This window comes from Botrytis porri (genome assembly GCF_014898465.1).
Source record: "Botrytis porri strain MUCL 3234 chromosome Unknown BPOR_002, whole genome shotgun sequence".
Taxonomy (NCBI): Eukaryota; Fungi; Ascomycota; class Leotiomycetes; order Helotiales; family Sclerotiniaceae; genus Botrytis; species Botrytis porri.
In genome coordinates, this window is record NW_024066076.1 from 2,700,622 (window position 1) to 2,725,012 (window position 24,391).

Consider the following 24,391-nt stretch of genomic DNA (forward strand, 5'->3'; position numbering starts at 1 on the left):
ACAAAACTTGAAAACAAAACTGTTGGCCGCCCCTCCCACGTTGTAACCAGCCCCTAAACTTGCGTTGCGTCGCATCGCGTTACATTGCATTAAAGAAGATCATTAGGTACCTTTCCCACCCCTCCCATCCCATCTATCTTAATTCATCCCATCCCCCACAATATTTACAACCCCCTTCCCATCCCAAACCGAGCCCCGACTCCCGAGCCCCTAAGGTAAATTGAATCCTCCATTGACCGCATCCGCTAGCTCACTCGTGCCCGGTCTATTCATCGCATATCTCTCATAAGAATCAATGTATAATTCATCCGCACTAGTGGTCGCTTTGACAGACTCGTTATTCTCAACCGCATCAAACCAGATCGCCCAACGACTGCCCGGTTGCGGATCTTGCCAATCTCGATAATGCTTGAGTACACGACGGCAACGAAGAATCCATGGCGCGAAATGGACATCGGTGTAAGTGAGTGTTGGGCCGAGGAAAAATGGACCCTGAGGATCGCACACGTCTACAATTTGCGAGATTTCATCGCGAAGTTTTGCGCTCAATTCTTCTTGCTTTTCATAATTTTGGGATTGAAGAAGTGCGTAGAATGTGGGGATAATTTTACGGTCAATCTAGATTGTTGTTAATGGATTGGACGAAAGAAAAGGATTGGGGAAACATACGTGGTCGGCCCAGAGTCTGCTATGAGCTTTAATTCGCGCATCCTGTGGAAATAGAGATGGGCCGGTTTGAAGGTCTTCGAGCTGTAGGGTGTTAGATGGTTGTGATATGATTATCGAAGACTGGGAACTGCTTGAAATCCAGTATAGAAAACTAAGAAAGTGTAAGGCTTACATATTCCATCAAAACAGTACTTTCCCCACAACCCCAATCTCCATGACGAATAGCAGGAACCAATCCTCTGGGATTGACCTCTAACAAGGATTGAGGTTTTTTATATGGATCAACTTCAATATATTGATACTGAATACCTTTGGCTTCCAAAGCAATCCAAACTCGTTGAACAAAAGGACTGGCACGGAATGTTAGTCCAATGCGGCTTTCTACTGATATTGCAGGAACTTTTATGTGAAGGAAACCAACCAAAAGCAACTGCCAAATAACTTCAAATCATTCTCCTTGGTATGTTTCTTTACGGTACTCAAAGCTAGGCCGCTGGCTCTCTTGTGATAAGTTTTCTGTTCCCACGTTGTGTTAGTCATTTTATATGTGCAACTATTGCTTATGATCGAAGGATTGAGATTAAGATCTTCTGGGTGAACCGTTTCGATTCATGTTCCGAAGGCATTCAATGTTTAGAAAAGAAAATGCTAAGGGAGGCTTGTTATGATGTAGTTATACATTACGACACGAGAAGGAGCGGGGCAGAAAAGGGCAATCGCGACCCAAAGATCTGCGATGGCCAAACGCCCTGTCGCTGCATTTCTGGCGATTGCACTTCTCCATGTGGTGTTTGCTGGATAATATTACTGATAAAACTAGAAGATCTTACCTGGGTCTTTTTGTCCTCCTTCTCTCTCTTTTGAAGAAATCGAAGAATACTGTTCTTTTTGATCTCATCACTTCTCGCCAGATCATGCTTGTGAGGTCCTGCAACGCCATCACCCTTGCCGTTGCCACCGTTTCCATTGACACGCTGGATTTCATAGTATCGTTGACCTGTGGCGCCTGGATGATTGGGTGGGATATTTATGTTGTTGAGAGGAAGGGCAAATTGCTGTTGGTGAGGTCCAGCTTGCGCAAAAAAGTTGTTCGCTTGGGATGGATCTGCCGATGCACCTCCATCTGGTTGAAAATCTGCCCGCAACATAGCACCCGGAAAGTACTCTGTAATCTTGATTTTGACATCGCAAAGATCTCTTTCTCGCGCAGTGCGCTTTCGCTTCTTTTTGTTCGGATCATCGGATTTGGCAGTTCCTGGCGGCCTACCTTTGAGACGACAATCCCAGTAGTGAGAAACAAATGGCTTGCGCTTGTATTTTTGAGTTGACCGATGAGAGTAAACGTTATCGACATGAGGAAAATATGTATTATACCTAAAATCGAATCATTCAGCAAATTTTTACTCCGAATCTGAGTTGGTGAATTTACTCTTCTTCACTCAGAGTGATCATCTCATTGACATTAAATAGCTTCTCTCTCCATGCCGCCAAATCCGGAGGATTGGGGACAATCTTGTGAGAATGATGTCCAATGCTTTTCTGATCTGTTTCATCAGGTGTGCCAAATAAATTATCATCTTGCTGCAAATCTTGTGGCAAACCTTGCTGCAATCTGCCAATTGGGTTATGGTGAAGAGAGGGACCTGCAGTCAAGATTCCGAATTGTCCTGATCCAGGATGTTGTTGCTGAGGGGTATGGGGGCTGCCATCATTTTGAATGCTGTTTTGAAGTCCGGTATTTTGAATGCCAGTATTCTGAACATGCATTTGAGGGTGTCCATTATTTCTTTCGAAAGGGATTGGGGAAGGATATTGATGAGCAATAGGATGTCCTGCATTTGGATCCTGCAAGCTTCTCAAGTCTGGGTGATAGACGGAATTGTTATCATCTTGGACCAAACCCGACAGATCGAGTCCTGCCTGGGATGTAAGAGTGTGGTGGTGAAGATGAGGTTGACCATGCTGGAGAGCTTGTTCTGCTTGTGGCTGCAATTGTCTGTATGTTGTGGGTATCTGCTGGTGAAGACCTGAATTAACTTGATCCATTCTGAAAAGCAGCACGGAACATGCGTGTTTGGAAACACAACACTCGCTGCTTTACTGTGATATGATGCTTTGGCGCGTCGCCGCTATCCGATCTACTTTTGATTGTTAGAGTGGAGTTTCGTAAGCCAGAACTAAAGAAGTAAAGCATTGTTACAGCCCTGGCTTTTTGAAGGTGCACTGTTCAGGTAAAGTCTTATCCGGGGGTCTGGTTAATCTTCGGGCCGTCTTCTGCATCCAAGACTATTCTCGAACAACTGTGCAAATGTACTGTTCAAAAGCACAAGGGTCACTTCTCGAATGTTATTATACTCGTACCGGCTGATTTATAGAGGATTTATCTATCAAGCAAATAAAGCAAGCTGCAAAGTCACGATTTGCTTCAAGGTCCTAGTGGGAAAGCCATACAAGATATATTCATTACGATTTACCCCTCCTGATACCGCTCTTTCCTGGCCATGACAGTATGGGTATCTTTCATTCCCACATCCCTTCAACAGTACCAAACCCCATTCCCAATGACTCAAAAGTCTACCATCCGAAACCCTCGGCATGCAGAAAAATACCTTGAGCTCCAGTTCCCTTATGAACAGCCCTATCATTACTACATTTCGCGACCGTAGTCCTCACATTACTACTCAATCCAAGTGGTCCACAAACAGCAATCCCAGTTTCCCCCGCGGCTTTCACTAATAGTTCCCCTATAAGAGGATGGAAATCAGGTCTCCCACTCTGGAATACTGCGCATGGTAAAATTGATGATCGGGTTCCTGAAGTAATACTAGAAGCACTTGTGATTTTTGGCTTGGCGCTGATTTTAGTGCCCTTTTCATCGATAGATGTGATTTCATCGTCATCAGTATCAGCATTGACAGATATACAGCAGCAAGGACCGAGACTTTTGTCGCAAGTACAACAACTAGCTAACGTGTTACTGTCTCCGGTTGTAAAGTTGTTGTCGCAGGTTACGTGGATTCGAATTGTGAGCTCGATTCCAGCGGCCGTCAAGCTTCTCGGCTGCTGATGCGAGTTCGTCTGCAATCCATGATGTCCATGAAGTGTTCTTGATTATCCAAACGAAGACGATGCGCTGAACTGGAAGTCGTGTACTTTGTGCACGATATGCAATGTCTAAGAGAATTGGAAGCGTATAGGTTGTACCAGTTGAACCTGAGATGAGAAGAACAGTGTCGAAAGCAGCATAGTCAACAGTGTTACCATATGGTCCATCAATTCGGGCTTTCCATGGCGAATTCGATGCTGGCGAAATTTCTGCTGCGTATAATAGGCGACCTGTGAATCCCTTGTGGGCTTTAAGCAAGAAGACTAGCTTGCCATCATGTGACGATGGTGTGGAAGCAATCGTTGCTGGATGAGATTGCCCAATGCCAAGCTGAGGTATTGCTAGGAGAACGTGAGAGCCAGGGCTCCACTTCTTGATAGCTTTGCTTTCGATGCAAACCCGAGTAACACCACCTTCTAAAACATTCAATGTTGCCGTTGGGGTGCGAATGTTGTTCCAAGCATATCTCCCGGTACGGATTGTCCTGTCGATTATGTAAAATGCAATGGGGATATAAATGTAAACTCTAGAGTATAGAGCAGTATCTGGAAGATGCATCATAATGGCAATGATGAATCCGAAAAAAGTGATGATGTGCTGAATTACAAAGAACTCATAGGAGAAATTTCTGATAGGCGCGCAAGTGCTAATATTCATCCATAGCAGCATGGCATATGCTCCCCAGCCAGTTGAAATGCACGAATCGGTAGAATATTCCAGAGGCCCTAGGTCAGATGCATTCCAAGCTAAGTGAAGGAAAATCACATGCAGGGTAACAAGAAACAGAAGGATCCTTGAAGTCCATCGGTGAACAACATTCAAGCGTTCATATAAGATACCACTGACAAGTCCCAGTGGACTATTCTTTCCAGCTAGGAGTATCAATAGAGGGACTTGTGCAACAGCCAACCAGGATGCGCGAACACCCAATGAAGTAAAGTGTTGAGCACCCGGAACGTTGTTGTTCGCAAACTCGAGGATAATGACCCACACTAGATGCAATACCAAGAGCATGATAGTTCCGAGAGGAGGGATCTTGAAGTACTTCGCGGCAATTGCATTGTGTGGTATGAATTGGGAATACGATGCTTCCCGGCCAATTGCTGTTATTGTAGCTAGAAATATTGTCAAAGGATTGGATGGTGATGCTGGTCGTGCTTTGTTCGAGGCAGCAGCCCTCAATCTGTGAAATGTTAATAACTGTAGCAGCAACACTTGAAGATGAGCTTACCTGAAAAATATAGTAGTCTTCTGTGCGAAGTTGAAAAAAGCAGCTATGCCGATAACCGCACAGACTCCATACCAAAAATTTCTGGCAGCAGCATTTCCATCTATCTGAAAAACAGAATCATCCAATATTTCTCCCAAATAATCCGCAGCTTGCGTCATGTTGGACAGCTCAAAGCCAGTAGCATTCAACGCAGAGCCATCTGTTGGTGCACCACCCATTGTCATGCCATCTGACATATCCATCTTGAGAATTAGAGGAATTAATTAGAGATTATATAAAGACAATTAAAACACGGGTGAGTCCTGCCCTTAAAATTGTGTGATGATGTACACAGGAACAGAGTACACGGTATACAGCGTACAAAAACGTTGATACAAAGAGACTTTGGGAAACTTCAAGTGAACATCACAAGTGTGTGGTACAAAGGTTTATGGGAAATTCAGAATCTAATCTGGCGTTCTGAGAGAAAAAAGAATTGACAATTGAAACACGCTTGATGGCGTAGCGTGGGGATGTCGGTTTAAGAGAGTCTGATCAAACAATCATAAACTTGCTCAATGCAGGAAAGGTTATGACCCGCGTCAAACGATGGTTCTTAAGCTTACGACACCTACTTCGATATCGGACTGGTGTCTTTTTGAGCTCTTGAAGGTCGTTTGAATCGGTACCGGTGTTTTGTAGCAACAATCTGACTCACGGATAGAGAATGTGTAACAAAGTTTTAATGAGTGTACACTGTACATAATGGAAAACTGCGGACGAACCCCTCTCATGTGTGAAGACATAATCGCCAAGGGGGCCAAGAAGATTCTTCCAGCACAATTGTTTCTCGCAGACCTGAAAGTAAAAAGCTTGTCTCTGCTTTTCATGGTCCCCGAAAGCTTGTCATTTTAGCTGATCTTGTTATGGATTTCCAACTCAAAAGCGTCCACTTGTTTTGAAACTTTGACAGCGTTGAAGTCTGGGCTGAGCAGAATTGAGGGAGTTGTTGTAATTCTGGGTTACAGTAGCTCCATTAGAGGTGCCCCGGTTACATAGTCAGAATGATAACCGATCAAGCTTTGACCAATCCAATCACGCGAATTGCGGATGGGTGGGACATCAGGTTATCTGTCGAACCTCAACTCTTGACTTTGATCGGTGATATCTCAGAACATTAGGAGGTGAGATTTCCCAAGCTTATTCATTCATCATGTACCGAACTGGCACCCAAGATGTATCGGATTACCTAGGTAGTCTGAGCGAATGAACCCTGCCGAGTTTGACAGGTCTGATATCATTCAAACAATATTCAGATTAAAGCAACGACGAGACTCACATGTCTTGGATGCTTCTTGTTTACAGCTGCTTTTTAGCCCGCAATAGCACCATTTTCGGAGTTCTTGAATATCTTTGTTTACATTAGCGACCTGAGGGCTCCATAGTTCTTAACAAAATCATTGTTTTGATATCAACTCCAATCTGAACAACGAAGTCCTCAATTATAGTGAAGGTTTTGAGTTTTTTGATCTTGCTGTATTAATGAACCAATTATATTGAACTTTGGGATGTAAGTACGTTGCTTCGTTTCGAAGATCCTGTGCAGGCTGTACATGTTCTGCCTTTACACGCAAGAATAATAAATTGAAAAGAAAATTGCAAAAATCAATAAAGTAAGTGCACTAGGCTCCAAGCTATGTGCACCGCATCTGATTCAACCGATCAGGTGGATTGCAGCGCCTGTCCCTTTTTCTGAAAGATCAACTCAACTATTGGGGCAAACTATGCGTTGGCAGTAATGAAATCAAGATACATCAAGTTGAGCGATGTTTTCCATGATTACTGTTTCGTTGTCATTTATCGTTCTTCCAGATGGTCTTTATTGACAACATTATACATGAAAATTACCATTCGTAGCCTCTCTAAAATCGTACTTCGATGATTTCCGAGCTGCAAACTCCAGAACATTGATAATTCTGTTATCTGAAAATATTGAGGTATCATTGAACTAGTTGTCTTCATGCGTGAGACATTCCCAGCGGTAGAATGCCTCTCCGAGGTATATTTATAGACTTGCAATAAAGCCGGAGATACTCAAGCGGGTATCAAAGAAGCTCGCGAACATGGATGGAAAGCAGCAGCGATCAGGCACGAGATTCATGGTAGCCTGATACCTCACGCGATAGCTTTCAATCAATTCACGGTCGCCATATCGACTTTTCTAGACTTTCGAACTCTTTAAGTCGATATAAAGTTATACAAAACGCATAGTGGCAGTGCCATATCGTTTTACCAGAAGGGTTTCATAGAGGCAATCCTTCCGTGTGGGATTGTGTTTATGGCCCTGGAAGGACATACAAGTCACACCCTTAGATCCCGAATCGTTCAAAGCTTTACATATATCTAGTCATCACTACCATCTCATCTGAAAAGATTTTCTCACTCACTGTCAGAAGTTTAGTTTTTGTCGCTTAACCCTTGTCATTGCTCGGGTAATAGAATGTGTATTTGAGTTACTCCTCGAGCTACCCGCGTTGCGAACACTTTTACAATTCTCGATGGAGAGTGTTAGGGAAATCTATGACTATCCTACACCCAGCATTGAATTCCAGTGCCTTCTTATTTCTTGAGCCTGAGATGAACCATAACAATAGGAAGGTCAAAAGTTCTTCTACAAAAGATTTCTCATTTCGTCATTTGTGTAGTAAGGACCAAATTAGCTTGAATTATCCCGGAAGTCACCCTGAGTGGACAGATTCACTGTATTCCAAATGATCTTATGACTCCCATCCAATCATATGATACCTACTCATACCTTTTAAAAGTCGTTACATTTACTTGGTAATGAGGATCGCCAAGATATTCAAGAACAGACACCAGCAGAGCCCCTGATATATGTATATATAAGTCGTGAAGAGCCTGGAAATTTGCTCAATGAGTATGTCAGATAGATGACGTGGACAAAGATATGTGCTTGGCCTTCAACTCTTAAAGATGCGTTCCGACATGCATTTCGTATCTATAGGATTACATATCCGAAATATATCTCGTTCTGCGAGGACATACTCTTAAGACTACTTCGGCAAATAACAGTAAAAGATACTTGAGATAACAACTTTTGCTATCTATGCTCAATGCTTGTTGTGTTGTACTGAATGCTCGTCGGTTGTGGTTCTTAACGACAAAAGTCAAGGCATAGCTCCGGCCGATCTTGCATACTGGAAAAGCTTGATCACCGTAGGAGGTTCCATTTCTGAATAGCCTTGATGTGCTGTCGAAAACCTAAGTGAGCAGCTTTTCTGTGAAAGACTTACATGCTTGAATTATTGTTAAAGCTTCAAAATCTCTGACGAATTTTGTACAGGCTGGAACAACCAGCCCGTGGTGAATAGGATCGAGTTAATCTCTGCTTTGGGAGTTGAATAATCTTGATATGTATTGACTGTATTTCTTGGTCATGAAGTGTTTGTCAATGACTCAAGTCAATCCCAGTGGGTGGAGCTTATGATTCACCTCGCACACGGGACAGATCGATGCACTTGAGAATCCCGCCTCTAACTACCATATCCTATGGATACATTTAACGATACCTCCTTACAATAAACAGGAATCCATCCTATAAAGTATGTAAACTCCTAGATGAACTCAAAGTGGTGTTTGATTGCCTGTCAGCCAAGTTTCGCTTGGGGGCTGTAACTTACTGCACCGATACAAATGTTGTGCTTATATCTTCTGACTGCAATCCAGACATATGATCTGATCTTCCTGGCCTCATCTGTGTGAAAGTCTCACTGTCGTTTTTCGTTGTAGTCTTGTTGTCGTCTACCTTGCTAGCTTTACTCTGAATGCGAATCTGTTGGTCCACAAGCGATCGATTTGCATACTCATCGAAGTCCTTTGGACGTATTTTAAAAATAGCACTAGATCTCTTGCATGAATATCAAGATATTTTTGAAGCTGGCGATTGGCGTGATTTTCTCCCCGACTTACAGCTCGTTGTTTGAAAGAAAGGAACGTTAAATAAGAATATTTGGTAATACTGAGCTCTTTATTCTCTAGGTGATGGTCAGTCAAGACTCTGAAGTACCTGGAACTATATTTGAGAGTGCATGTAAGTGGTAGAGAAAATCAAAAGTTAGGTCTTCGATACCGATAGTGGTATAGATTGTACCTTTTGAAACTTGATGATAGATGTAGAGGGAAATGTTTTCGCCGATTTGATGGCTGAACATGTCTATTAACTATTGAATAGAAGCGGATAATAATTTCCATCTTAGACGAGACAATTGCCATTGTTTCTTTCTCATGCTTATCGTCATTCACAATACCGGACTGTCCCTCATTTCTCATTCCATCTTCTAGTTTATCTCTTCTATTCAGGACAATCTCGATGACTACTCTTCTCTCATTAAAGAAGTATGGATCCAGAAGAGGGGTTAGGTTTCACGAATGCTATACTTTTTCTATCGAGCACAAACTTGCTTTATTAATGTCCACCGCAGTAGGTTAGGAGATCGAAGATGAGTTACTACCCTACTGTCGGTAGATTCACTGCTATTCTCACATCACCAAACAGTGATCCTGGTGTGAAGTAAGAAGTGGATGATGGAACTAGCGGGGTTGGCGGAATATTGAATATCAAAGCGTAGATATTTGTTAGAAATTTCCTTTCACATAAATAACACGGATTACGACACCTATCCCTAGAATTTGCAGCGTCCGTTTACAAATAAAGGTCGAATGTTGAGGCTAGACGAACGAAGATTGTGGATTTCTTGAGTAAAAGATTTCTGCTTTTAACTTGGCATACACCCAATCATCAAATTTTCACTTCACTACAGAAAGAAGATTATTGCTGTCACTAAAACCATACACTATGACGTGAACTCTCCTCACGATTCCGTGGAAATTTCATTGTCGATACTTCTCGAACTACTGCGACTCTTCGGATGAGAATACATAGCCATCTGAAAACTCATCTGGCAAAGATAAAATCCGACAGGAGAAAGGTCTTGCAGATTTCAGAACTTAAATCCGAAGCTTTTTGGCATAGAGACTTTTCCTTGAAAGCTACACCAGCCAGATTTGTACTGCTACGCTTGAGCAGGTTTGAGATTCTCGAAGCCTTAGTCCTCCGTTCTCTTATGCGAGTCTTGGGCCGAATTTGGATCATTAACTTACTAGTATTGTTGTATTCACTTGGATCACCAACTATCCATTGACATGTTGATAATAGGGATCAAGTAGTAGATGATAGCGCTAGTAGAGCTAGAAGCACTTTTTTACATATGATAGGGAAGAAGTGTTGTCTCAAGATTAGATTGCAGGGCGAGGTTTCCATGTTGACGGCAATAAGTAAGTTTTCGTAGCTAGATCAGTTGCTACTTACTACCGAGTCGGTCACATCAGGAATGGCCATTTCCTGTTGAATCTTCACGCTAAGATGTGAAGACTGTATGCCTGTGTACTACTCGGATCTTGAGGAATAGCTTTAGGAATTTGATATCGTATAATAATTGTGCTGTCACTACCTATCTTCCGATCAACGTTAGAGTTTGACTGTCATTTCTTTCAGAGTTGTGTCTTATGTCTGTTGCATTACAGCCCACAGGGTGAAAGAAGCATACATATCTACATATAGTACAGTAGAATTGCTGTACTCACGAGATAGGAACTGCACTCCTACTAGACATTCAGAATGTATGCAAGATCCATAACTGTAGTTCCGATGTATAAAAAAATCTACCAGTCGACTATAGCTATATAAAATAAGTAGAGAAATTTAATTAGTTTATCAAGCCATACTCACGAATAGCGAAGAATTGTGCATTCGCATGCCCATATATTATTCACCTTTTGCTCTAGAACCAAAATCCAAATTCCCGCTCGTACCTTAAATATCTTATGAATGGATGTGGATGAGGGAATTTGTGAATATCTTCCAGAAGGTATATAAACACAAGGTATATAGCTCTTTTCCAGAGATACATCTAGCTATAGAGACGAATATGGACTGCCAAAAGGAGCTGTGTACCCACCGAATTCTAATCCGCAACATGCTCCCATCCCATCATACGAGACAGCAGAGGAGCAAGTAAATACTAGTAAGTCTTTGATGCTCAATCAAATCCTATTTTCATCATCGTTCGATGTTTCGTCTATCACTCGCGTGTTTTTGTTGTCAATCGGACGGATTCCTTTTGCTTGTTATCGGCATAGGTTACTTCTAGGAGGTAAGTCTATTATGTATATATGACCTCGAGATGATCACACTTGCATGAAATAAGTGTTGTCTGTACGTAGAAAATTCCCACCGATTGTTTAGCTTCTTTCAAGCATTAGTGACCGAGGTGCTGTAATTGTGTTGCAATTTCTGTATACCCAAAATAGTGCTAACTTTTTCGTTTATACACATACATTCCTGGAGTAAATTATTCTCGGAAGCCATCTTGTACATTCACTATGATTCCTCCTGGGCTTGATATGCTGCTTTCTTGTACATAGTACAAGTAGATTCCGCTCAGAGGATTGGTGAGTATCGAGAAACAGGTTGAAATTCAAATAGCTGCGTTGTCCTGCGCATGAAACGAGATTGTAATATACCGTAGACAAACTCTAGGTCAAATTGGTGGAACTTGAGATTGAACCCACGGAATAACAACCCCTGAGGCTATCCTCTTTTTTCTATGGCTCGAGAAGAGATGAGGTCCAGAGGACCACCCAATTTAGCGTATAGGAGGGAATGACCATCCTTCTTTTTAGTTATCACTCGTCTAGAAATTCTGACCTAAAATCTTCTCATCCCTTTACTCATTCCTCAATTATTGTCAAAAATAGCATCCCGACTATCATTCCCCATAAACATTATAACATCCCATCTTTCAAACCACCAAACCACCATACCAATTTCTCCAAGCACAAATTCGCATCTACACCTTCCAACTCACTCACCCACCCACTTCATTCCCTCCCCCCTGAACTCTTCCTCTTTGCACTCCACCCACCAATCCTGCTGGTGTTGATCGCGGTATCTTTTCCACTGACTCTCAAATCTCAAACCGCGAAAGAAGCCTTCCTTATAAGCACCAAAACCAAATCCCTCCAGTGAGTATTTGCGCGCATCAAGCGAGGAAGGAAAAGTGAGCTCGGGCATCTGCGGGAATCAAATGAGGGGTATCAACTCTATCAGGCTCTCAGCATTACTAAATGATTCGATGCGTAGCTTCTCAAAGTGAATCCAACCGCTGTGTAATAGATCGGTTGTTCTAAGCTGTGCCAAATTGATACAGAGGAACTTGTAGTGTATATTCGATCTCCTTCAAAAAATCTATCATACACAAGCGCTGGCCCCAAAAATCCAAGGTCAAACGTGCCCAACTTCCGAAGGATGTGTATTCGGAAATCGCAAAACAGCATACTCCCGACTCTCAGAATCTGCAAGCTTATTGGAACAGCACACTCCTCATGTCGAACGGGTAGCAGAAAGATATGGAGACACTATACCTTTGATGGAATACTGAAGAGTTCGTTGCCAATAACAGTATCGTAGACTACGGAAATACGTACAGCACAGTAGCAACAAATTATCTTCCCCCAAGGATATTGCGGAGTTGAAGCAGATTGCAAGACGGAAAATCACACAAATACCTAGCCTACTTCAACTGTAATACCCACAGAGATCAGTTAGCCAGTATGGATTCTGAACCATCAATACTCATCCGGTATGTCCCATTCCACAAACATCATTCTCATTCTCATTGTCATTTTCCAACCCCAAACTAAATCGCACTTCCCATTTCCTTCCCAACGTATATTGCATACCTACCTATACCAATATCTACAATCCAGAGCATGAGAATCGCACAAAATAGGACCACATCACTCCTTCCTATTGCCGACAACAAACTTACTAAATTCTCCTCATTCAACTACAAATCATCTAAATATATCGTGTCTTAAATCAAGCAAGAATACTCACCACCCACACCCTAATAGATAGTAGCGAATGGGGTATCTAGCCATCCCATCCCTCTATCCTTTTTCTCCTCCCAAAAAACGCGCATTTATAGCACAGCGCTGACCTCCAGAGTAACTCCCACACTACCGAAAATGAAATCCTTGCGCGTGCAAGAAAGCGGAGTACTACGATTCCTATGATAGTATTAGTATACAAGTGAATAGAATACAGTTGTAAACACGCCTCCCCCCTCTCCGACCCCCCCTCCCCCAATCCATAAGAATGATCAGATATAAAAACCTCCCCAAAGGCTAATCGATTTACGAGAAGCAACGAAAACGGATACGACGTCATGACAATGAACCCAGCGGCGGCCAAAGTCTGAATATAGAATTAACACAGGGGAAGCTCATTTTATACCTTTCGGGAGGGTCGTTAAGCATATTCATTCCATACTGACCCGACCATCTTGGTTGGTATTTATCTTTGACTATTGCCATTATTCGGAGTTTTCGTCACTTCGATCCCGTTTCCTCTTTCACTTGAATAAGGTATGGTGAATCTTGAAATTTTTGGGCCCTTCTTCGCGAGTAATGTACCCTTGCACTCAGCCTTACTGAATATGGGTATGTACACAGAATAGCACTGCGTGAATCATCCGCTTACATGTCATAAAACATCGGAGCAAACTGATTAACTTGATTAATTCTCAGGCATAGCCTTCACAAGGAAAGGTATCAAATCACCGAAATATCCACTAAAGCCATGGTATCATCCTAACCTATCCGTTCCTGGACTTTCATAACGCCGCATCAACCCTAGTATCATCATAAATCATCGTCATAGCATCCACCATTTTATTTCCTCAGAAGATCATCTCTGTAGAAGAGAAAGTAAAAACCCCAATCGTCAACATCTACCAATGTTTCATAACTAGAATCTGCTCTTGATAAGCCATCAAAACATTCCACGTCTCCTTACGCTTCATTCCCTCCTTAGCCCAGATATCTTCCAAAGCAGTCGTTCCATTAAAGTACTTTACGAACTTTGGCCACAATGCTTTTGCCTTGGGGTCAGTCCAACGCTTACCAATAGCTGCAATGTACATCGTCTCTACATGGCTAGCCTTGTGAGGATCAACAATGGCATAGGAGGATATGTATTTCAAGTGCTCTGCATTGTTCAAGGAAGGATGTTCAGTAGCTTCTGGAACGGGCATTTTCTCGAATTCGTCTTCGGCGGCTTTAGCTTCTGCAACTGTCTTAGCGGCGAGTCTTTCAAGGCGTGCAGCTTCGGCTGCTTGCTCGGTAGTGAGTGGTGCTGTTGAATCGAGAGTTGCCGCCTTCTCAGCATCTGTAGCTTCTTCAGAAGAGTTGCCTTCCGGGGATCCGGGAGCGGTATGTACAGGTGGGTTCTTTGTTCTCTCGATAGCTTCGGCTTTCAATTGGTATTCGACCTCGTAAATGATCTCAGGCCAGACCCAGATCCAACAAAAGGTTCGCAGATGAGTAACCCAGCCCCCACGAATGAGCCATGCAAGCATTTCCATATACTTTTCACGATGACTCTTGGAGGGAACGAAAGACTTGTAGGGGCGAGGAGCATAGGATATTTGGCCGAGGAAACTCTGTAAAGATGGAGCAAAAGGAAATGCTTTTTTCCACTGTTGGCTTGCTGTAATTAACTTGTGCATATCACAGTTTGGAGAAACGATAAACATGTCGCGAGCATGAATAGGTGGAATAGCAATTGCTTTGCGCCAATAGATCAAATGTTGTGCGAGAGTAAGAACTTCATCGAGACCAACGTTGTTTGCTTGAGCGACTTGGTGGAAAGACAATGTAGGTTTGGCCCATTTAATGACCTGAATCAAAGGTGCAGAAAGCTCTGTGTCTTCAGATGATATCTCCGCGATAACGTCAACCTCATCCTCTAGAAGTAGAAGTGCAAAATGCTTATCAAGCTGCGTAGGGTCGGGATTACCTTCCTCATCGACAAGAGGGTTTGCACTAGAAAGTAATACACCGGGTTTCGCTCGCTCGTTAGGGTTTGGAAAGCTCATCAAAAATGTTGGAATTGGGATATGAAGAGACAAATCAATGGGAGGCTTGGTGTCGAGACAAACGGTAGTGATGGTATTGTTGACAACGGCATCGTAAACGTCGCGCATTGCATCTGCCAATGTGGACTTGATCAATATTTGGCTCCACAATTGACTCATCGGGCGCTCTATAAACAAGTTAGATTGTAAAGTAAATTCGTGTAGAAGGAGGACTTACTATCTTCGCGTGCTCTCTCCTTCATTCCAAGAATGGTCTCGGATTCCTTCCAAACATAATTACTCTGAGCTTGAGCATGGTTGAGGGCCTTGTTGAAAGTCTTAATAACATGCTCATAAAGCTCCTCGATTCTCTCATCTTGTTCGTGCCTAGGTAAACTGACGACGAAAACAACGTTAAACATTGTCATTTCTCCATGATCATCACCTTCGTCCGAACTACTGCCTTTTTTTGCCTGACTGCCGCTAGTCGCCTGCCCTTCTTCTGCTTCATCCTCATCCTTGGCTACCTCTTTGCCCTTCTTGGACTTTCTCGGCTTCTTCCAAAATCCATCCTCGCGGATGTGCAAGGGATAGGAAACAAAGTAGAGATTGTCAATTGACAGCTCAAACTTCTTTTTATGGTATGCGCGTGGTGGAGTCAAGATACTCGCAAGATCAACGGTAGGAAATTCACCGAATTGTTCCCAAGGAACAATCTGTTCGCCGTCTCTGCCTTCAAGGTGATCGTCGTTTTCGATTTCCACGTGACGCGATCTACTGCCATTTCCACCATTCACCTTTTTTCCATTCAAATTCAGTTTTCCAATCTTTGAAGCAATTGGGTCTTCAAGATCGGAGAAGTCGTCACTCTCATCCTCATCACTCGCTGTCCGCTCTTCAAGCTCGCTCTGGTCTGTTTCCGTGCCATATCTATAATTGCGTGGTGGTGGAGCAAATGATGGTCGAGGTGGATAGTGAAAAACAAAGTGTGGTCCTGTTTGTGATTTGATAACAAGAGCAACGGCAATTAAGCCGGAATCAATGAAAGGTTCAGATTTATCCATACTGAAAACTCTTCCTTCAAGATTGTATGGAGGGTTTGAAGGTTGATTCTTGGAGGTTGTGGCTTGCTTTCGAGAGCTTTGTTTTGGTTTGGGAGGCATATTGATGAAAGAGGCCCGTGCAGAATGCTGGCCCGAGCTTCTCATATATAATGTTAGTAATTGTTACCCCTAATAGGAGTTCAGAACTTTTTCAAAAAAACAAAAAAAAATACTTACAGATTCTAGATTGTTGTTGTTGGAGAAAGAAAGAATTGAAGTTGAAGTTACTGCTGTTATTCACAAGTTCTCACAATGGCCTGCTCTCGGCAGTCTAACCAAGTTTGAATTGAACTTGCTTAGTCGTTCGAGAACCATTGTCAGTAGCAACCATCACTTACAATATTGTCATTGACATTGATATACAGCTTGAAGTAGAAATCATATTTGAAACAAATGATGACATTCCTACAAGATGAGAGTGATGTTGGGTCCTATAGAAAAGCAGGTATCAGCTCACAACTTTGAGTAGCGAGACGCTCCATTAGCCTCCCTTTTGACTCCATCTTATCTTTAATCCTGTTGATATATCTGAATACTTTGCTTGACTGAGCTATATGCTCAATTTAGTGATGTATACTAGGCGGTACTGAAAGGAAATTGCTTGACAAAGCTGGAATTCCTACTCTCACTTATAAACCGAAGTACTTTGTTGACAATGACATTGATATCCACCGAAGAGAGATCACTCGGTCAAGTCAATCCCATATATATATTCCAACCGTTATAACTACTAGTTATACCTAATCTATTATCAAAACATGAATAATGTATAACATCTCACAACTTCACCAAATTCCATAAACCTCGCTAATACGCCCAAATCTTCCTTTATCCTCGCTTCAACCAACCAACTAACCAGAGATATACTATTCTTCCTTCTCCTCTCCTCTCCTCTCCTCTCCTCTCCTCTCCTCTCCTCTCCTCTCCTCTCCTCTCCTCTCCTCTCCTCTCCTCTCCTCTCCTCCTTCACATCTTCATTCCCCCTTCCTTCTCTAGCGAAATCTCAACTTAAACGGAATGCCCCGGCAGAGAAATACACGATCAAACATTACATAGACTCAGTGAATGAATACACAAGTTATTCCTTCTTTAGGAATAAAATCTCACAAAAGGACACAAAGTCGAGACATCGCCACCGGTTACCCAGGGCACAACTTCAACTATCTGCAACTCACAACTGTAGCCCACAATTTCAAACGTCACATTCCAGACCCATATTTCAATGCACAAGCTAAGTAGAGGAGTAAAAGATAAGTGAAGGTGTTTGACGGGTACTAATTCTTGAAACCCAAATGAAGTGAATCTGTGGTCATAACACATCGCTTTCCCATTCCTCTCTATCCTCATCATAAACACAATAGTGATGTCTATACCCAAGCCCCAAGTTAACGCTCCGAACCCAATAACTACAAAGTTCAAACAGGGCAATATTTGTCTCATTCCAAAATCAGGCTCAGCTCGCGCGGCAAGGCTTCTCATCCCAAGTTCGCATAACCACCGCAATAATCATCAAGAAATCTATTACATAGCAATTTAGGTTCAAAACACGCACTAATTTCATTGTGTCCTCCCTCGCTCGTCACCTCCTTCATCACACATTCGTTTCTTTTCCATCCTCAACGCGGACCCTACCCATCCCATTTAATCCATTTCCATCTCGATCTCTATTTCTACTTCCATCTCTATTTTCATCTCTATCTCCATCTTGATTTCAATCTTAAGATCAATCTCCATCTTCGTCCCCATTCTTCACACACTCCATCACCACTTGCATGAACTCCACCCCCAACCCCAAGAACCCAATACCCATCCATCATCTTCGCTCACAAATCCGACAGGAAAATACAGCGTATCCCTCACCCCAATCCCCAAGACCAACTCCCCATCTCCACCCACCTATGAAATCCCACCCCCTTCCACCCCCCTCAACCCATCAACCCAGCACCCTCTAAACCCACACAAAATCTCACCCAACAAACACCATCCATTCCCAATACAAACAACAACTCTATTCTCCATCAATCCTCCAGCGCGAGCAACACACATTCCAAGCCCTGCACAGAAACCAAAAAGGACAATAACCATCCGTAGTATAGTATACCTAAGCTAGAATACCATTCATAGCAACACCAACAAAAACAACTAGCAAAATCACACAAACACAGAATTCCCAAACAGCGTTCCTTCCTTTCTCACTGGATGTTCCAACTAAATCTACCTATCTCATCAAACCTCATCTCAGCTCCAAAACCCATCTTAGGACGATTGAACCGCAACGCAATCCGACCTTAAACTCTCGTATAGGATTTTATAGTTGCCATCTACCATCAAATCAAATCCCGCGACTTTATTTTCTTTTCAAGTGAAAGATTGGAACGCAAATCAATAGATGAATGGGATGGTATTGCGAGTGGATATGTGACAGGAATTGAGAGCAGAGGATCTAAAGAGGTTAATAGTACATTTTCGGGTCCCAACACTAGCTCGGAATCAACGACGGACCGACGGCACAAACGCCGAAGAAAAGTTTTCGGCAGAATTTTACTACAGGGTTCAAGCACCGAAAGATTTGAGTCACAGCCGTGTTGGGAAGGTGAAAGAATTCAATGCTTCATTTCAGAGGCGTCATGTAGAGATTGCATGATTGACCGATTACTAATAAACAAAATCCTATTCTATTACCAATCATAAGCCACAATATCCATCCCCTACATACGAAAATTTCTTCTTCACACTCCAGAAAAATCCAGAACTGCAATCAAAAAAAAGTATTAAAAAAACCGATCAGACAACCATCAAAACCCACCCAGAACCAGCGTCCTAAGACCACCAATCAAGGGACGAGATCATCACCACTTTCTATACAATCAAATCTGTCACCAGACTCAATCGCCTTCCTTGCGGAAAGTGCGAAAGCAAAAACGGTTTCACTCTAGGGTTTCGAGGCTCGACTCATCGTCTCGGTTGGAGTCTGTGGCTCTTGTAGAGAACACAGAAGAAGGACGTTTACTAAAGAAATGATTCTTTGACTATTGAGAAGAGGAATATCAGCAAGTATTGGATGGATGGATGGAGGAGGTGAAATAATGGGGTAGGAAGTACTCACAGTATTGTCGATGAAGAAGAAAGGTAATTCGGGAGGGAAGAGAGACTTATATAGCGATAGGGGATGGTCTGTGCGTGAAAGAATTTTCAAAGGAAAATTAGTGCGAATATCAGGTGATGTGTGCAAATGGGACAAAATGGAACGGAAGAGTTTGGTAGGAAGGTTGGGCACGAATCGGAACTTGGGGATTGGGAAGCGAAGTTTGGAGAGAACCGTGTGAAAATTGAGGAAATGGAAATGCAATGGCAGTTTCGGCGATGAGAATTCAACAGTCTTCTGCACATTCAAGTAATAAGTACAGAACTACCCAATTGATACATCGCATCAAACCATCTCGCACTTTAGAACTCACAAATCATTCTACACACAAGTTTCCCATTTACTGGGTATATCTAACATCTTCGATATCATTCGTAAACACACCCGCACCCACTCACACTCCCACTCCCACTTATTAACCATTTATTACTCTCAACCCTCCCTTCCCCTTCACCCCTTCACCCCTTCATCTCTCCCGAGTCCCAGCTATCTAATCAATCCCCACCCCCATATCTGCATCCAGATTCCAGATTCCATACCCACGAGCAACAAGACCCAGTACCCAGTGCCCAGTTTCCAAATCTCCATCTCCATCTCCATCTTCATCTATAAATAAACAACTTCCGCATTCACAGGAATTCACATTCAAAGTCATATCATCTATAGTCTCTCTCTTTATATATTTCGCATACAGTATAATCGTTTCATTCCATTCATTCTGTCATTCAATCATTCATTCAGATCATACCACTCTATACCTACCCATCAACATCACCATCACCATCACCATCTCATCCATCCAATAAACACTTTCCCCCCCAAATTCCCCAAATTCCCATCTTCCCCACCTCCAACAAAACCAAAGGAAAGAAAGAAAGAAAGAAAACGAGCTGGACCAAAAATCAAAGCACATCATCAAGCCATCAAAACAATCTACCGCACACATACGGAGTACAGAAAGAATCAAACCCCCAGGAGTCAGAACCAACATCCCACCTCCCAAATTCCCATCTTCAACTCAACCCCCACTCACACCGCTCCAGCATCCAGAGGTAACACAAACTACAAACTACAAACGCACAATCTCATCATCTGTATCCGCATCCACATCCTCCCGTACGTATCCATCTTCCAATCCACAACCAACCAACCAACCAACCAACCATAGGATCATCACACACATCAACGCATCACACTATCCCCAACCCCCAATCCACCGTATTCTCTCCAAACTTTAAAATTCACAAGCTCACAAACTGTTCAAATAAATAACTTGATAAATAAATAAAATTCATAGCCAAACCAAACCCAACGAGATCAACATCCCAAAGGATGAAAACCAAAAAAATCCAAAAATAAACAAATAAATATCCCAACTAAAACTAGGTACGTAGATCAAAAAATCATCAATTCATAAATAGTAAAATCTTCTCTCCAACATCTCATTCCCATCATCCCCATCATTCCCCTTTCCCACTTTCGTAATAAATCGTCCATCATATCCAAATGCGTCATTCCACACTAACGTACCCCCCCAATCCGTCATCCGTTCCATCCTTCGTTCCACTTCGATGCCCGCGCGTTACTACAAGTGTGTGTGTGCCGAATGCGGGTAGGTATGTACGTTGTACGCTGTACATTATTACACTATGCATTGCGCCGGACATAAGCTGTGAAGCTATGCTTCTTAATGGCGATGGGAGCGAGCTAATATGGAGAAAATATACCAATCAGTTATGGTTCTCATGTAGATAAATTTGGTAACAATATAAAATGTAGACTGGGACTGTAATGGGTATGTAGGATCGTTATAAAATTTCTTCATCTATCTTTGACCATGTAAAATGAAGAAATAGTAAAGTAACGAAATGACAAAGGAAATGTAAATCTCAAAAAATTCAAAAAATTCAAAAAAAGAACAACGTCTGGGTGTTATGGAAAACATGTGAGAGATAATGAAATTCGTCAAGGCATGGAGAAAATCTGTGATGTGTCGTGAATTTATAATACCATCCTTGCGCCGAAGAAAGACCCCAAAGGTAAAACCAATCATCATTACTTCTTTCCGTAATATCGTTTGCTGTTTCTGGGTTTTCATGATATGGTTATAGGCAAAGCTTGAACAAAGGCATTGTGCTTGGTAGAAGCCGGAAACAGGAGCGTGATTGTTGTGTTTGTCGATATGTGATGAGATAGTTGAATTATCTCTCATATCCAACAGGAGGAGCTGGTAACCCCGTAGAGTATGGATTTCCATCATAGTAACGAGGACCCGAATTGTGGCGACGATCATCATATCGATCATCATAACGACTGTCATAAGCCGGAGAATATGTGTCGCGAGAATCTTCTCTTTGTCTTCTGCCACCACTCTCCAATTGTCTCTTTTGTCTTTCGAGACGTTTCTTATGACGTTCACCCTTTTTCTCTCGAAATTCTTTACATTCGTGTCGTATCTCATTTGCTTCCTTGATTTCCGAAATGGCTCCTTTAATACCAAGTGCGGCAATGCCAACAGATGCTGCATCTTGTAATGCGGCCTTTGCTTTAAGCTTCCTTGCCTCCTCTGGGGTCATCTCTCCTTCTTTAACAGCCTTGTGTCGCGCATCACGTGCCTCCATACTTGCGTAGACATTATGTGCTGCATGTATTGTGGCAATAGTTGCCAAACCGGCTGTAACAAGTTGCTTACCTTTCATCTTTTTAACCCTCCTCTCATCCTCTGAAGACGAAATCAATGAATCGTCGCTATCATATCCATTCTTTCCTTCAGCAATCTTCTTGTTTCTCTGTCCATCCCTTGCCCTAGCACCTCCACGGCTGTCTACACTTCCACGAGAGTCGGCATGACGTGGATTGCCATACACATCGCCTCTCGAGTTCTTAGAGCGTCTTGGGCGTTCTTCGTAAGAATCATAATCATCGTAATTATCACGATTGCGGCTACGGCTACGATCGCGGTTACGACCGACTTCATTGGCAACAGCTCCGGCTCCAGCTCCAATACCAAGAGCAGCCAGGCCCTTTCTTGCCATCGAGCTGACACTCTTGCTTCTGCTACGCTTGCTACGATCTGGTGATGGACTGCGGCTGTAGTCATCTCTGCGTCCCCGAGACTGAGAACGGGCTCCTCGAGATCGAGATTGGGAGCGAGCCCTGGATCTAGATCTGGAACGATCAAGTAATTTCTTGCCAGCGATGGCTCCAAGACCTGCAGTTGCAAGAGCGGCAAGACCGGTTCCACCACCTCCACCACCTCCACCTCGGGATGAAGAACGTGCTCGAGATCTAGATCGAGAGCGTCCAGTAACAGGATCTTCTTCGACTTCCTTTCGTGATCCGTTAATAGCACGATTTCCAACGAGACCTCCAACAACTGCCTCAAGGATATGACGCTTGCTCTTCTTGTCAGAATCTCTGTCGATAGCCGCATCTATACCACCAGCTCCGATGGCTGCAGTAAGGATACGCTTTCCCTTCTCCCCACCCCAGGCTCCAGGCTCGTTTCGGACTCTGAATGCTTCGGCAGCACCCGCTAAAAGGGCAGCTTTGGCAGCTTGTTGATATTTGGCAGTGCCCTCACCTAATCTGGACTTTGATCTACTTCTCTTGGAGCCCGATTCCTCATAGTAGCTATCTCCGCTACCTCTGCGGCCTCGATGGTGTTCAGCACCCTTTGCCGCAGCTCCTAGACCGGCGAGAGCCATAGCACCCTCGACAATTGACTTGCGGCGACCCTTCTTCTTTTCAGGTTTGACCTCCTCGTCTTCGGAGTAATAGGATTCTTGAACTTCACCATTTCGACCTCTGTGAGCAGCATATTTCTTAACTTTCTTTTCCTTATTTCCATGTTTATCGTAAAGTTCTGTTCCTTCGTACGCGGCAAAAGCTCCGGCAGCTCCGACCATAGCAGACGCTATTGGGTTTCGCTCGACTGGTCTACCCTCGGCAGATCTGCGATCCCATAATTCCTTTGCACCAACCGCTAAAGCAGCTCCTCCAACGGCGGCAGCAATTTTTTGATTTCGTGAAAGCGATCGTTTATGTTCGACTTTTGTATCTTCGTAATAATCACTTCGTCGATCGAGATCTTGGAAAGAGCGTCGTGGATCGCCTCTGCTATCGTCAAGGTACTCTCCGTAGCGACCATCACGCCCTACGGAACGAGATCGGCGGGCTGGCGCGCCGTACCTAGACTCACGGACGGTCGTTCGCTGGTCTACATAGGCACCACCGGCTGGTGGTGGAAAATCTCTTCTCACCTCTTCGATTGACAAATCGCTATCTTCACGACGAGGTTGACGTACGAGTTCTCTGGTTTGAATAACTTCTCTTTCTCTTTCTCTTTCTCTGACCGGAGCGTCGGGAGCATGGGTTACTGTAGGAGCGGCTGAGCGAACATACGTTTCTTGAGTTTCGACGTAACGTGGCTCGTCAGCATATCTTGGTTCGCGATCATGTTTGCGATGACGATGGGAATGGTGTCGACGTGGTTCTTCGACCGTCTCATACTCATAATCGTAAGAAGTCATGATTGATGATTGATGGCGGGGTTATTTTCGATTTGCGACGGGAAAGTATTTTTCGGGCTGTTCACTTCCGAGAAAAGTTGTGAGGGACAGCACTAATAATTAATTAGGCTTTTTGATTTTGAATCTAATAAGTTTGCTATTCTGGACTCTTTGTAAATTATTCGAGTCTATAGTAGACGATGTAAATAATTGTTTTGGTGTTTTGTTTTGGTGTAAGAGTTGTGATGGAAGAAATCAAATCACAACAGTCATACCCCAAAAGTCAGGGTAATGTCGTAATATGACGAGTGAGGGGAAAAATGAATCAAGAAGTGAATGTCGGTGAGATGTTCAATACTGGGTGGGTGGATGGGTAGGTAGGTAGGTAGTTACAGGGCCAGGTAGATAGTCAATATGAAAAGCGAGCACAAGTTACAACAACATGGGCAGCGCTTGAATATCATACGAAGGAGGTGGCTGGAGATGGGAATCAAATGGAAAGGCAATGAATGAACTTCTTGTTTTGGGCGGTTCTATCGGATATGTATGATATGTATGATTATGAGTGTGGTGTGAACCATACTTTGTACATATGATAACCTACCTAGCACCCAGGCTCGCCAGGTATGAATCCATCTGAATCCGTGTG

At 43.1% G+C, this 24,391-nt stretch overlaps 4 protein-coding genes across 4 annotated transcripts; all 4 read right to left on the bottom strand.

Moving 5' to 3' along the window:
* Positions 1-210: 210 nt before the first annotated feature.
* Positions 211-2,715, bottom strand: EAF01_001797 (uncharacterized protein; the record flags this gene model as incomplete). The annotated part of the gene is made up of 6 exons (XM_038910047.1): positions 211-618; positions 670-750; positions 842-1,019; positions 1,091-1,185; positions 1,500-2,043; positions 2,099-2,715. 6 exons carry the CDS (start codon positions 2,713-2,715, stop codon positions 211-213), a joined length of 1,923 nt encoding a protein of 640 aa, XP_038774859.1.
* Positions 2,716-3,243: 528 nt separating this feature from the next.
* EAF01_001798 (uncharacterized protein) lies at positions 3,244-5,248 on the bottom strand (the record flags this gene model as incomplete). The annotated part of the gene is made up of 3 exons (XM_038910048.1): positions 3,244-3,635; positions 3,682-4,958; positions 5,007-5,248. The coding sequence occupies 3 exons, from the start codon at positions 5,246-5,248 to the stop codon at positions 3,244-3,246; spliced, it is 1,911 nt and encodes a 636-aa protein (XP_038774860.1).
* Positions 5,249-13,858: 8,610 nt separating this feature from the next.
* EAF01_001799 (uncharacterized protein) lies at positions 13,859-16,146 on the bottom strand (the record flags this gene model as incomplete). Its single annotated transcript, XM_038910049.1, has 2 exons — positions 13,859-15,171; positions 15,222-16,146. 2 exons carry the CDS (start codon positions 16,144-16,146, stop codon positions 13,859-13,861), a joined length of 2,238 nt encoding a protein of 745 aa, XP_038774861.1.
* A 5,286-nt stretch (positions 16,147-21,432) lies between these two features.
* On the bottom strand, positions 21,433-23,763 carry EAF01_001800 (uncharacterized protein; the record flags this gene model as incomplete). The annotated part of the gene is made up of 1 exon (XM_038910050.1): positions 21,433-23,763. One exon carries the CDS (start codon positions 23,761-23,763, stop codon positions 21,433-21,435), a length of 2,331 nt encoding a protein of 776 aa, XP_038774862.1.
* Between the last annotated feature and the right edge of the window lie 628 nt (positions 23,764-24,391).